The sequence below is a fragment of the Arachis ipaensis genome, chromosome B04, assembly GCF_000816755.2.
Source record: "Arachis ipaensis cultivar K30076 chromosome B04, Araip1.1, whole genome shotgun sequence".
NCBI lineage: Eukaryota > Viridiplantae > Streptophyta > Magnoliopsida > Fabales > Fabaceae > Arachis > Arachis ipaensis.
The window spans coordinates 101,814,153-101,828,891 of record NC_029788.2 but is presented as its reverse complement, the minus strand read 5'-3'; the positions used below and the strand labels follow the sequence as shown (position 1 = coordinate 101,828,891).

General features: G+C 35.6%; 2 protein-coding genes and 1 non-coding gene across 7 annotated transcripts in view; 1 reads left to right on the top strand and 2 right to left on the bottom strand.

Moving 5' to 3' along the window:
- On the bottom strand, positions 6,987 to 11,898 carry LOC107639565 (elongator complex protein 2). 3 transcript variants are annotated; one of them, XM_016343105.2, is made up of 11 exons: positions 11,737 to 11,898; positions 11,035 to 11,422; positions 10,813 to 10,900; positions 10,501 to 10,586; positions 10,215 to 10,368; positions 9,966 to 10,126; positions 9,173 to 9,844; positions 8,569 to 8,890; positions 8,224 to 8,441; positions 7,849 to 8,026; positions 6,987 to 7,654 (listed from the first exon to the last, which is right to left on the bottom strand). In XM_016343105.2, the coding sequence occupies exons 2-11, from the start codon at positions 11,179 to 11,181 to the stop codon at positions 7,164 to 7,166; spliced, it is 2,517 nt and encodes an 838-aa protein (XP_016198591.1). In that variant the 5' UTR covers positions 11,182 to 11,422; positions 11,737 to 11,898; the 3' UTR covers positions 6,987 to 7,163. The 3 variants fall into 3 exon arrangements, with proteins under 3 accessions (XP_016198591.1, XP_016198589.1, XP_016198590.1); XM_016343103.2 differs by having other exon boundaries at positions 7,164 to 7,654; positions 11,035 to 11,393; XM_016343104.2 differs by having other exon boundaries at positions 7,164 to 7,654; positions 11,035 to 11,183.
- On the bottom strand, positions 12,045 to 12,117 carry TRNAA-AGC. Its single transcript has one exon. It is a non-coding gene; the product is annotated as a tRNA-Ala (tRNA).
- The window catches only part of LOC107639563, a 9,346-nt gene continuing 6,812 nt past the window's right edge, over positions 12,206 to 14,739 (top strand). For all 3 annotated transcript variants that reach the window (XR_002361423.1, XM_021121421.1, XM_016343100.2), the window contains exons 1-6: positions 12,206 to 12,430; positions 12,530 to 12,666; positions 13,456 to 13,540; positions 13,665 to 13,718; positions 14,171 to 14,262; positions 14,341 to 14,444. Coding sequence is in view for 2 of the 3 variants with exons in the window: in XM_021121421.1 (XP_020977080.1) it covers positions 12,383 to 12,430; positions 12,530 to 12,666; positions 13,456 to 13,540; positions 13,665 to 13,718; positions 14,171 to 14,262; positions 14,341 to 14,444 (520 nt within the window). In the remaining variant the exon portion in view is untranslated. The remainder of the gene's footprint in view (positions 12,431 to 12,529; positions 12,667 to 13,455; positions 13,541 to 13,664; positions 13,719 to 14,170; positions 14,263 to 14,340; positions 14,445 to 14,739) is intronic.

Here is a 14,739-nt window from a genome sequence, read left to right as displayed (position 1 = left end):
TGAGACTCTTAGAAGTATGTTGTGTGTCACTTAATCTTACACATTAGCAAATTTTGAAACCATCAACAAAAAAAAATTGGCAGGAAGACTAACATGACTAATTTAAAATCTTTAAAAGACGAATTTGATTAAAAAAATTTTCAGAGACTAATTTTTCTTTGTTTTCGCAAAAAATTTCGGAAGGAGACATTAGATCCTACTCAAAAGATTCTTTGTTTTCAAGATGTGATAAAAGATGACGGGAAAAGGGATAGATAGTTCATTTTCTGCTGTGTCTTTTGATGTTGATCTTTGTAGACAAGCCCTTATTAGAATGATTATTGTGGATGAATTGTCTTTTTTACACGTTGAGGGGAGGGTTTTTATTATTATATGAATTGTTTGCGACCCAAGTTTCCAATTCCTGGATCACAGTTGCTAGGAATTGTTGGAAGTTTTATTTGAATGAAAAAAATAAGTTGAAGTCTATTTTTAATCAACCATATCAAAATGTTTGTTTGATAACTGATTGCTGGTCATTTGTGCAAAACTTGAACTATCTTTGTGAAGGTTGTGGTAGGCTTAGAGAAGGGAGGGTTGAATCTATGGCTTCCTTTGTGTTACTGTTATGACCCTTTTAATAAAATTACAATTCTGATTCTATTTAAACTAAGCAGCGAAAATTTATGAGACAATTTATTTTTGTCTCATGAATATCAGAAAACAGAACACAGCAGAGAAGAGAAAAGCTAACACCAGCATGTATCCTGGTTCGGTTGCCTTGTGCTATGCAACCTACGTCCAGTCTCCTCCACAACAGTGGAAGAATTTTCACTATAGTTAACAGTATTACATACACCAATTTCACAGGATTGACCCAATCCTTTCACACTCAAGTTCTAACCTAACTTGACATTGGTTATGCTAATACCTAACTATTCACTCTTAGTGCTAACCCAACTAAGAAAGGGATACCTTACAGGTACAAGATACAAGACACTTAACCAACCTAAAGAAATCAGGAAATAACTCTAGATTTTTCTCTCAAGCGTTTCTTTCAGCCTTTTTCCACTCATGGCTTTTTCTTAAGCTTTCTCACGATGCCTTTTCTCACAAGAAATTATAGAAAGATAAACTTAGAAAAGTGCATTACAATCAGTAAAACATGAAGGAGATTGAGTTCATCAACAGCCTCTGTACTATGCGAAAAATCAGATTGGCAAGTCTCTGATTCAGTTCTTCATACTGGCGGAATGCACCTTTGATTAGGTTACACTGTCCAGTTAGTTGAACTTCTTCAAAGAGCTCTCTCAGAACAAAACCTCTATTCACTGGTTTTCTCTCCTTACTTCTGAATGTGCAGATAGTCTTCTTTTATCTCCTTGCGTGTTGCTTGGTTCTTCTTCCAAGGTCAACACCTTGAGCCTTGAGCTTCACCAACTCACAGATACACTTTTTCTCCTTAATCCCTAGAGTAGAAACTCTCCTTCTGACTTCCTCATCTTGACCGAAAGCCATATAGCAGTAACCATAGAAATCTTCCCATAATCAACTTGATCTTAGCCCTTGAAAACCAACTTGGTCCCCAAGTCATGTTTAAGACCGTGGATACACAGCAGAGAATAACAGAAACCATCTTTCCTTTGTATCCCATTTCGGATAGAGCAGAGAGTTGGGAAGAAGAGAAAAAGATCTGATGCATGCAAGAAGAAATGGGTTACCTTTAACCTAAGCTTGATTTGGTTTGGATTTTCTGATTAGACTTCTGTGTTTCAAGCTTAATTCTTCTCTCTCTTGCTTCTTTGATGACTAGCTTAGGGAAGAAGCTCTTTCTCTCTTTCTTACTTTTCTGATTTTCTGATTTGACTGAGACAGAGAAGAAAAGGAACGTTGATTTAGTGAAAGCAAGTGAGAGGGAATTGAAATTCAATTCGGGCTTGGATCGGGTTCTTCTCAAGTTCAGCCCGTTTTGATTTCTTTGACTTTTTGCTTTTCCTTGGACTCTCAATTTTGCTTTCAGCCCACCATCCTTGCTAATTGCTTTTCATTCCATTTAGGCTATTGAATTCTGGCCTGCAATAATAAACAATTAGTAATAAGTAATTATAATTTATCAACACTAATTATTTATTTTGCCCAAAAATAATGTTTGTCATTACTAATTAATTTGCTTAATTTCTTAACTCAACACTTTGTCTTAGTACTCATTACATTGATGCTAATTGAAAACTACAAAAAAGAATCTTTAATTTTTGTACTATCAAGAATCACAAGGGAAAAACAATTGGTAGGAAAATTGGGAGATGCTTGTTGGGATGGGAATATCACGGGTTTTTCTATAACTATTGATAATGCTAGTTCAAATGATGTTGCATTTTCATACTTGAAAAGTAGAATGGAGGATTAGAACTCACATCCATTAAAGGGAGAGCTTTTGCATGTTAGATGTTGTGCTCATATTTTAAATCTTGTTGTGAATGATGGGTTGAGAAAAATGCATAATTCAATTTTAAAGATTAAGAATGCAGTTAGACATGTGCGTGCATCACCAAGTCATACTGAGAGATTTAAGACTATGATTAAAGAAGCTACAATTCAAGAAAAAGATACTATGTATTTAGATTTTTTACCAGGTGGAACTCTACCTTTGTAATACTTGAAAGTGCATTGAAGTTTCAAAAGGTATTTAAATGATTAGGGGAAAAAGATTCAGAATATGCTATGATGGCTGGTGTGATCCTTAAGTCAGAGGATTGGGAGACTGCAAGACATTTTGTCAAGTTTTTAAAAATATTTTATGATGTAACCAACAAAGTTTCTGGTTCAATATTTATGACATTTTCTCAATATTTTAATTATTTTTGTAAAATATTGTCTATACTTAAGTATTGAATGGAAAGTTTAGATCTGATGCTTTCAGGCATGGCTGAAAAAATGAAATCCAAGTATGATAAATATTGAAAAAATATAAAAAATACCACAAATATGATGATTTTTATTGCAGTGGTTCTTGATCTTAAGTATAAGTTTTTAGTTAATTAAGTGGAGTTTTGAGAAGTTGTATGAAAAAGATGTTGATTTCTTGACTTCAAATGTGAAGGAAACGCTTTTCAAGGTGTTTGATAGTTATAGGCTGTTTGATGAGATTGATAACTATCAAAGATCTACTCATCAAGATCCTCCTAAAATTGACACATAAGAGCTTGAGCAAATAAATTTCTTTTGCTATGAAATTTGAGAAGAAAATGCAATTCAATGAGAGTGTTAACAAGAATGAGGTGAATTTATATCTTATGGAGGCTTTAGAGAAGAGTGGCGTACAATTTGACATTTTAAACTGGTGCAAAGTAAATTCCACTAAATGTCTAATTTTTGGACAGATTGCAAGAGATGTCTTAGCCATGCCAGTTTCTACATAGCTTCAGAATCGGCATTTAATATTGGAGGAAGGGTGTTAAATAATTATCGGAGTTTTTTAACTCCAATGACAGCTGAAGTATTAATTTGTATATAAAATTGGCTACAAAACTTTCCAAAACTTATTTTTGAGGAGCTCATTGAGGATTTGAAAAAGTTGAAATTAGGTATGGTCAAGTTTCGATTGATAATTTTTTTTATAATTTTTTAATAATTGCCATTCTGATTTCAGGTTGGTTTGCTTAAAGAAGTTTAGTTATTTTATTGGAGAGGACACTAAAACGTAACTATCTTTTGTTGAAAATTTATATTTATTTTTTGTTGTGTTGACTATTAAACTTTTAATCTTCTTTAATTATCATATTTTAATTTCTTTTGTTGTTAAATTTTATTTGATCAAGATTTTATTAATTATTGTGTATTTATATTTGTTGATTTCAATATTATGATTTTGTGAAATAATATGACAGATTTTTGTTTGAATTGATCAAAAGAACCAAACAAACCAAATCACTCAAATTGATTTGATTTGGTTCAAATGGTCTCGATAAAAAAATCGAACCTAACTGTACCGCAAATACCCCCTACTTATTATCACTCGTTCTATACCTACGCCTCCAATAAAATTCAAATTATAGCCATAATCTTTTAACATAACTTACTACACTTTTTTTAACATTAAATTTCCATGAATATCACTTATCACACTTAAATTATCTCATAACTTACTACACTTCTTTTAACATTAAATTTCCATGAATATCACTTATCACACTTAAATTATCTCATCCAATATTATATTCCTACTGTTATGCTGTAGAAGTGTATTGGAAAATTACAGAAATTTCAGTTTATTGTTATTAGCTTTTGCATCACATAAATTGTAAATATTTGCGTAAATAACGACTCAAAAAAGTCAAATTTACACCTCTTCAGAGATAAAGAAACATACTGATTAAATTTCTTAAAGACTCATTTTTCAACATTTTGTAATGAATTAATAATGCTTACACTATTATATTACTAGCTAGCAAAAGATTTAAACATAATATTTTTAAGAGTAAACTACCATTTTTATCCATAGAAAAAAAATTACCATTTGTACCCATAAAATATGGGTTCTGCACAACAAAATTATTCAAACACTAAAAAATTACCTAAAATCCCTAAATTACCATTATCTTCATTACCACTTCTCTAATCTCAAATCCTACCACCACCCCCTTTCCCTTTCTAATTTCAAATCCCACCACTATCCCCTACACCCAGCCACCTTTCTCATCCCAACCCTCTTCACCCAGCCACCACCCCCTTTCCCTCCAAAACTCACATACGGAGATATTACACACACACCCCCACCCGAAAAAGAAGAAGAGAAGAGGAGGGGGAGGGAGACCGCACTGGCAACGTGGGGAATCGCCGGCGCTATCGGATCATCGTCGCTGTTGTTGAGGAAGCCCGAAGAGGAGATGCGAGCTAGAACCAAGGAAGGGGAGCTGTCGCCGCCGTCGCGCCTTGCTGCTGTCGGCTCCATCGGGTCTGTCACCGCCATTGATTGAGTCTGTCACTGTCGTTGTCGCTGGTCTGGAAGAAAGAGAGCGCACAAGAGATCGGAGAAGGAGGAGAGGACGACGACGCCGATGGGTGTTACTGTCACCATCATCGTCGACGCTGTTCAGTGAGGGAGGAAAAACCATTTTTTCTCTTTGCTTTTTCTATTGTTGTTGTTGTTGCTTTATGTGAAGAAGATGATGATGGAGGTATAGTGGTGGTGGTGGTGATGTTAGTGATGAAGGAAATGAGGTGGTGGTGCCTTTAAACTCAGAGTTGGGTTCAGGTGAGGGCGAGACAGGGAAGGAAAGAAGGAGGGGTGGATGATGCGTATGATGATAAGGGTAATTTGGAGATTTTATGTGATTTTTTAGTGTTTGGATAATTTTGTTATATGGAACTCATGTTTTATGGTACAAATGGTAATTTTCTTTTTTTATGGGTAGATGTGTCAGCATGTTCAACTTTTGTGGGTAGAAATGGTAGTTTACTCTATTTTTAATTTCTTTTAATCTAACAAGAGGGAGGGAGGGAGGGAGGGAGAGAGTCATAGTGGCAACTCCAACAAACCCTAGCAGCGGCGGTGGCTACGATTTTCGAAGGCTGACTTCGCGTTCCTGGCTGCGCGAACAGAGGTAGCTGACTTTAGTACAATGGAAGTTGCGACGGCGGCATTGGCTGGACGAAAGTTGCGCCGGAAGCTCGAGGCGAGTCAGACTGCAGACGTGAGAGGTGAGAGTGGAGGCTCGAGAGGAGAGGAGTGGGTCTGTGCCTCTGAGGGTGACTAGGGTCCTGATCTCCTTTGGCCCTTTCAGCACGCAAAACGCAGTGTTTTGCCCAAATTTCAAAAACCGGCCGGATCACGGTTCGGTTTGACCGATCGGTTTTCAGCCGGTTCGACGGTCCAATTTTGGTGTTTAAAATTGGCGGTCTTACTTTCTGTCCGAACCGTATTTATCCGTGGTTTCCGGTTTGACCGGCCAGTTCGAATCGGTTTTCAAAACATTAGATAGAACGCAATTTCGAATATTTTCAAATTGGCAAATGGATTGAGCGCCTTCCATAACTGAAACCATGTTAGAGCCTTCCCTTTCAAGCCTCTTTCCACCTCTATGAATCTCTGCTGCTCCTCTCTGCTCCTCAGATGTTTCTCTAGCGTTCCAGTATTGCTCAGTACATATTGTCCATCCATAACCATCTTTTCCATCGAATATTGGAAATGTATTTTCAGATTGTTGAGTTATTTGTTTTTCCAAGAAAAATGGAAGAAACCTCTCAACAAGAGCACCAATGTTAGAACTCTCTCTTTGAGTTAGGGAGAGAAACTCCAAATTGAACCAAGTTCAATATCAATTCATTAATTCATTTAATACATTGATAAAAGTCTCCTATTTATACTCTTAAAAGACTAAGTAATTCTAATGGGCATAACTAGTATCCTTCCTAAGGATTTGGATTCTCTAAATTTTGAATTTTACGAGGGTAAAGTATAATCTTTTACCATTTATTTCATAAGTGAGACCAAGAGAAAATATGAGAGAAATTATTCAAGGGTGAGAGATCACACTTATGAATATTAGAAGGATAAATTATTCAAGGGTAAAAGATCACAGAGCAGGTGTTTTATGGGTTTCACTGAATTCAATTTTTGTACTGCTGAATAAGGCAAGGGATTGTAAATATGAATGAATGTGATAAAATTGTGAATATGAATAAATATGATTGATGATAAATTTGGATATTAGCATTTTATGTTTGGTTGGTTATTTTTGTTATTTGACTTGAGTTTGTATTTGAATGAGGTCATAATATTCTGGTTTATATATTACTTTTAATTTAGATGATATTTTAAAATTTATATTAAACTATAATTATGTTTTAATTATTTATTTATATTTTATTTATTATTTTATTATAAAACGGTTTTTTGAATTCAACTACAATCGAACCAGTTAAACCTATAAACCAGTAAACCAGTAAACCAATAATTAGAGCAGTTTGATGACTGATTCGGTTTTCAGAGCCTTGGTAAAAACACAGACAGCTGAAAATGGTGGGTACAACACTACTAATTATTCAACAAAATCAATAACAGGCATTTTTCAGCATAAAACAATGCAAGCAGGGACATTTTCTAAGACGCAGCTATATCAGGAACAATTAAAAAATATTCTACATATGTATTAAAAATAAAAAAGTAAGGTTAAGAAGCCTAATTACTCAACAGTTACGTCAAAGACTCTTATACAATTATCAGCTCCACATGAAGCCAGTTGCATACTCATATGATCTTCGTCATTCTTCCTCCATGCGAGACGGTTTACAGTAGAGGCATGGCATATAAATGGATCAACACGTACCGCAAGTGTGGCAGCCAAACCTGGGGCCGAAATGCTCCCATCATCTGCTCTGTTGTAAGATAGTCTCCACAGTTCTATTTGACCATTTTCCATTCCAATGGCTAGAAGTCCATTGTTTCTCCGATCATATAGGCCAATCCAAGATAGTGCAGTCACACTACTTGCAAATTGAGGTAAAGTCAAAAGTGGTCTGACTGACGATTCCTTCTCTATGGCCCAGATTTTCACCGTCTTATCCCGTGAGCCCGTTGCAAATTCATGACTATGTGGATTCCAAGAACATGACCAGATAATTCGTTTATGTCCTTCCTGCCTTGCAAGAAGACTATAGTTGATTTCATCAGTGCCTACAAACCACATTTGAGTTGTTAGGATTATGCAGACCTACATTTCTTGCTGTAATATAGGTGTTCACTAAATAATATTATAGTATTTAACTTCTACACTATTGTTGTCTTGATTTACATTGCTGAACGATAATGCAAAAAAGATGCAAATCCACATGCCTTCATCCTATAAAGTCAATGATCTGTTTTGTTACCTGTTCTTGTAATTGTAAAAACGGAGAACTGGCGATCCCTTGAGACAGTCAAAAGAAAGTTGTCATCATGTGAGAATTCCATCTGTGTCACTGTTAAGCTGTGAGATTGCAAGCGGCCAACTGATTTCCATGAACCCACCTGCCAAAGCCATACTTCTGCCACAGTTGGAGATTGCGCCTGCAACGCATAAAACAAGCAGGCAATAACTACCAAATAACATAGAAATAATATAGTGGATGAAAGAATAACGCTGATAAGCAGAATCTAATCCCTTAATTAATAAAAATTCCAACCAGAAAAGATTTACATGTAACACTAAATCCTTTGTCTAATTATACAGGATCACTGCTTATAGATAGTGCGATACCACATACCTTGCATGATGATGCAACAAGCTCACCCCTATGGTCACAGCATAAAGAAAATAGTTCATTTCCATGACCATAGAGTTTGTGTGTTTCAGGCCACAGTGTGTTCCAAGCCAGTTGATCCTCAATTGGAGGTTCAGAGAACACGGTTGGAACTGCATCCGGAATAGTTTCTAGGGTATCAAGACCATCGGCCACACCTCTCTCAGGGGCCTCATGTACAGCTGCATTAGAAGAACTAAGTCAAATTTTTTAAGGACCAATGAACCAGAACAGACTTGTAATTGTTTCACCATATGAAAAGTCTAACATCATAAATTTCAAATTTCAAATTTCAACAAAATAACTGACCATGAACATATATAGGTTTCTGTGATAGTCCAAGAGCAGACATATTTGCACCCAAAATCTGAACATCTGTGAGGACATCATCAGAAGAACAATTCTTCTTCAGAGAAGCATTGTTTAATGTCTTCAAAAATGATAATGGAGCTTCAAACACTCGTGCAACTTTCTCATCAGCTCCACTTACAAAACGATGATTTCCCTTACCATGAACAACTGCCATACAATTTATATCATGTCCATGTACCTGAGGCCTTGCTATTTCATGCCAGAACTCCCCTTTCTTTAGAGATGCCTCAACTTTCCACGGAGCATAAATTCTAGCTGTCTGCAATTTTAATACATAGTAAAATTTTTTCAGAGCCAGAATTAAGCAGGCAAATGTTCAGAGTTATTATTTGACAACTGGCAGGCAGCAGCAAAGACTAGAATGATTTGAAAAAAGAAAATACATTAGCAAGTACATATTGCCAAGATTATCAAACTAGTTAAACATCACACGTAGATTTGGAGTGCAAGCCACTTTTAAATTGAAAATTATAAGAGAAAAGTTGACAAACACAATTGATTAATAGTAAAGCTTTTGTGGATGAATATATTTTTTAAATACCTGGTCATGACTAACAGCCATAATGTAATCACCGGATTTGGCCCATGCAACATCCGTCACTGATGCGAAATGACCAGAGGGGACCTTTTGTGGCAGCCAATTATCATTGACAACATTTTTCCAAAGATGGAATGAACCACCATAACCATGTGCTAAGATTGAATCTCCGCTTGGGCTCCAGTGACCACCATAGAACCCCAGAGCACAATGGCTTAGTTCCCCAACAGTGACGACATTCATCCAGACACCAGAATTCTTTTCAGGTTGCCAGATCATCATAGTTTTGTCCATAGAAGCCGATAAAATGCTTTGTGGTTGGTAATAGGCATCCCTTTCCACAGAATCAACCAAAGGGGGCTGCCACTGGACTGAATATACCCAATCCTCATGTCCGATCAAAAGAGATTCCAATGATATCTGAAAAGAGGATGAACCAGCTACAAGTACAGGACCTTCTATATAGGATAAAAGGCTTATTTCTTCCTTCTTGTATATGCCGTTTCCAGTGGTAATAGAGCTCCGTAGCGCCATCTTCCAAATTCGTATGCATTTATCTTGAGACGAACTCACTAGAAAAATATTGTTTGCGTCCCCATTGATGCTTATAGGCAGTGAGAAGTCCAAGCTCCGAATCCAATCTGTATGTCCTTTCAGCTCACATGCATGTACAAGCTAAGTTCATATGTAAAACAAAAGTAAATAAATAACTTGAGCGCATACAACAGTGGATAAATAAAATAAAATAAAATAAAAATAAAGGTTCACATTAATATAATTATGGGAATCAAAATACCTTTCCTGCCCTTCCTCCACAATAAAGATGGATCTTGTTATCCAACCCTCCCGTAGCAAGGACTATCTGCCCACCAGTTCCAGGCAATTCCGCCATCGACAAGGTTACCATAGATTTGGAACCAATGGAGAAAGAATCCAGACATGACAATTTACAGTCACCTACAATGATCAAGGAAATCTCAATAAATGTAGAGAAGTACAAGCATGACAACAATAAAGGTGAATGTCATATGGAATAAGGGTTTACCATTGCGTGTCGGTGGAAATACCAATTCCCATAGACAAATAGTGCCATCTGAGGAAGTAGATGCAAACAATGCCTCAGTTTGGGAAAGCATAATTCCACTAATGCATGTAACACCTTTTTTGTGTAATTTTGGTACTTGCAACACTTCCCTCCACTAAGAACAGATCAAAGAGAAAAAAAAATGCAAAACACAGTCAAATAAAGCTTCAAACTAACAATTGCATCTCAGAAGTTAGTTGCACACAATTGAAGATTGGGGTTTTGGGGGGAATGGAACAAACCGCACCTTTCCATCAATAAGGGACAGTTCCCACAAAATAATAGCACCATCTGCATCCCCAGATAGCAAATAATGCTGCTCCAACTGTTTTGCTGCACATTAAAAACAGATTATGCGCGAAGCATATTATTATTATTATTATTATTATTACTGGTTAATCACACATTCAACATTGAAAAAAGTCTCCTAAATCATATCACCACATCTATTGTCATGCTAAATAGTCTATAATACAGTTACAGTTTTGTTGTGGTAAAAAAAAAAAACATTAACTTGTAGACTTCAAGTAGAAGGAAGATTGAAAAGAAAATGGGTTACCTTTAAATAGGAACTTGCTGCTTGGTAACCAGTGTGTGCAATTCACAACTGCCTTGTGACCCGGAAGAGTAGTCAAAATATTTGCACTCTGAACAACAGATAAGTAAAATGAAAATACGAACTTTAAGACAAAAGGTAACTGACTGAAAAATGGATTAAATAAGTAATAAGTAATTTAAAAAAAAAAAAAGAGAAAAAGAAAAAGAAGAGTAGAGAAGGGACCTTGGGGCAGAATATAGCAACGGCGTTGTGGGCTCCGAAAGAGACAAAACCAGAAGCACCCCATGAAACGTTGTTGACTATTCTGTTGCATCCTGCTCCTATGAACACTCTCTTCACTCCAACTGTGCCGCTACTCTGCATTGTCATGCCTTCACACACGGAAAGACGATGGCAAAAGCTTTCAGGTTTGGATTTTGTTTCTCAGGGGAGAGAGGAGGGTGCTTCGCAATCGCAGTGATGACTCAAAAGAAGAAACATATTTGGGCTACAACTGGGCTTACACAAAACATAATCTCTAATGGGCTCTATGTTCAATAGTAAGGTCTCAATTCTCATTGAGTCATTGTAATTGGAAGTAACTGCTTGACCAAAAAAAAGAAAGAAGTAACTGCAACAGAGAAATATGAAAAGACATGATGAATGGCTGAATGAAAGTATCTTCTGCTGCAACTAACATAACTGTTAAATCAAGTCTAACTTGGAAGTTATCAACCAACTCAAAATTCAGTGATAAAAATATTACAAAACCATATATCAAAATTAGCTACAAGAACATAAATTTAGAAGCAGCAACAACAGGAAAATTTAAGCAATTAGCAGCATCAGCATCATAAATTTATGCAGAAACAACAGCAACAAAACAAATAGCAGTGGCAACAACAAGAAGAATTAATAGTTCAAGGAGCAAATAATTATTCATACCTTGAATGTGAGGGCTAAGGAGAGGAGAGAAATAGGTTTTAAACCCTACAAATGAGTTAAAAACAAAGGTTTGAATTTGAAAATATACATTTCGTTATGTGAGGGAGGAGCTCGAGCGGAAGGAGATGTTGAGTAAGTGAGTAACTGAGTACTGCTGAGCTTTGGGGAACCGAATTAGGGTTCTCTATTTTTTTTTTTCCCATGGACGAAACGACGTCGTTTGTCACCACAAGGTGAAAACTGGCCGGATCCCGGTTCGAACCGGGTTAAAAAAGGGTTTGAAATTAAAAATACTATTGTCGTTTCATTGGAGATGCGGGGTATCGATCCCCGTACCTCTCGCATGCTAAGCGAGCGCTCTACCATCTGAGCTACATCCCCATGTGGAAATTTCTGAATTTATATGCTATATATTTTAATTAATATAAAGCATATTCTATTTTCTATTTCTGTTTCATTGACTGGCTGGGTCTGGGTGACTGACTGATGAGAGAGCTGAAAGAAAAAGCAAAGAATTTTGATTTTTGAATGCAAAAAGGGAAAAAATATTACTATTAGCATTGGTTTGATCATCCAAAAGGAAAAACCCAAACCAAATTCTCAAACACAAACCTAACGACTACGACGAGGACACCACCAACCCACCATGTTCGCCAAGAAGTTGTTGCACAAAGCTGTGCTCCACCATTCCAACGTAACAAAACTTCCTTTTTCTTTCAACTTCATTTCTTCCTGGGGTTCTTTTTTATAGGTTTGAAATTCTTGTAATTTAATTTTTTTGAATTTATTTCAGCATAGTAAGTTCCAACACCATAGAGGCTTGAAGTCAAGTGAGTTGGATCCAAGAATTGTGATCCACTATGGCATTCCATCAACGGCTTCAGTTCTCGCCTTTGATTCCATTCAGAGACTGTTGGCTATTGGAACGCTGTTAGTTCATTTAATTTCCTCTCAATCTATTTATTATTACTGTTATTATTATTATTTTGATGGATGGTTTATAAACTTATAATATAAAAGCTGTTAGCTACAATAATTTTGGTCAATTTGTAAGCTATATTGTTTAGTAGTATAATGCTTAGGAAAATGAACTAGGCAATTTAGAGAAGTTTAATCTTTGGAACTCGGTGTTGTTAAGTAATTCATTTGATATTGACTATTTTTTGTTGTTGATGGTTTGATATTTATACCGTAGATGTTTAGATATTGCAATGTTCCTGCATAGAAAGATGTCATTGAGAAACGAAATGGATTCAACAATTTAGGGAAAAAAAATTACTCTTAGACTTGGTAATTGAAACATTCTAATTATCTGTGATAAGTATAGTTGCATATTGCTTTTTATTCTTGTACATATATAGATTCTATACTATGGATGCTATGTTACTTTAGTTTGCACTGCTCCCATATCTTAAAAAGATGTCAATGAGAAAAAAAAAAAGAGTTTCTGAAATTTTGAAAAAATAATTCATATATGAAAATAAGTTGCTTTTATTTTCTGTAAATTTCTTTTTATGCACTTGATAATTAGAAGAAGTGTGCATGTTGTTAGCGTTAAATCTAGCTGAATGTATCATACCAAAAAAAAAAATCTAGCTGAATGTAAACCATGTACATGGATGAAAGTCATATTCTAATATCCTATTATCGATTAGCCTGCTAAATGAATGTTCTTATTAACTGGATGTTGGGTGCTTATATTGCTTACATTGATGGCAGGGATGGAAGACTAAAGGTGATTGGCGGTGATAATATTGAGGGAATTTTGATTTCTCCTAAGCAATTGCCTTATAAGCACTTGGAGGTATGTTTCATCTGCATTTCTCAAATATGATGCAAAATTGTATAAATCTTACCTTTCTAAGCTTATGATGATTCTTCCCAAAATTAGAGGCATATTGATGCATGGATTCTTTTGGCATTTGCAGTTCCTTCAGAACCAGGGGTACTTAGTTGGTGTATTAAATGACAATGATATCCAGGTAACTTTGTTCTCATAGAATTCATTTTCTGTGATGTTAGTACGGATTTCTAATTAAAGGCATTGCTGGGCAATGAAAGATTTAAAAACTTTGATATCATTGGGTGCTTCTCTTGTTTTCCCAAGTTCCCTTCAAATAGCCTATATACTTTAGTTCTTCAGTTTCTTTACTTTTGTCTGTATTTTATGTATTTGCATTGTATCATGGATATTTTGGCTTCATTTTCTCTTTGCTCATTGTGAATTTGCTGAAAGAACAATGATAAGCATGATTATTTATGAAATGAACAATTCAGAATATAAGGTTATGGTTGATTTAATATTAGTAAGGTGATTGACCTAGATTTCCATGCCAATTATAGTGTAGCCAGAAGAATGCTGGCTGTGTTACTTTTATTTGTTAATGTTATTTTTATTTCTACTTTTTTACTTTTTTAATTTATGTTTTTGCAGATTTGGAGTCTCGAGAGCAGAAGCCTTGTTTGTTCTTTAGAATGGGAATCGAACATTACTGCTTTCTCTGTAATTAGTGGCTCCCACTTCATGTATGTTGGTTCTGTTTATGTAGTGGTTAACTTCAATTGATTATGATGAATAACTTCTTACTTTATTATGATATTCAGTTATGTCGGAGATGAGCATGGATCATTTTCTGTGGTAAAGTTTGAAGCTGAGGAAGGACAACTACTTAAGTCATCATATGATTTGTCTGCAAAATTTCTAAGAGGTAGTTCATGACTTCATTTGTGACGTTAGTTTCATGACTGATAAATGCTATATACGGTCTGCATTTTCTAAAGATGTGTGTATATGCATTTTATCAAACTATCAAAGATTACTCTGTCACAGGAGCGGAGCTAGCATAAAATTTGGAGAGGGGCCAAAGTTTAATTTTCGAATATAAAGAGATTAAAATAAAAATAAAAGTTTTAAGGGGGCTAAACCAAAATTTACACACAGTTTATAAGAAAAAATTTGAAGTTTAGGGGGGGCATTGCCTCCCTTAAAACATGAGAGGCTCT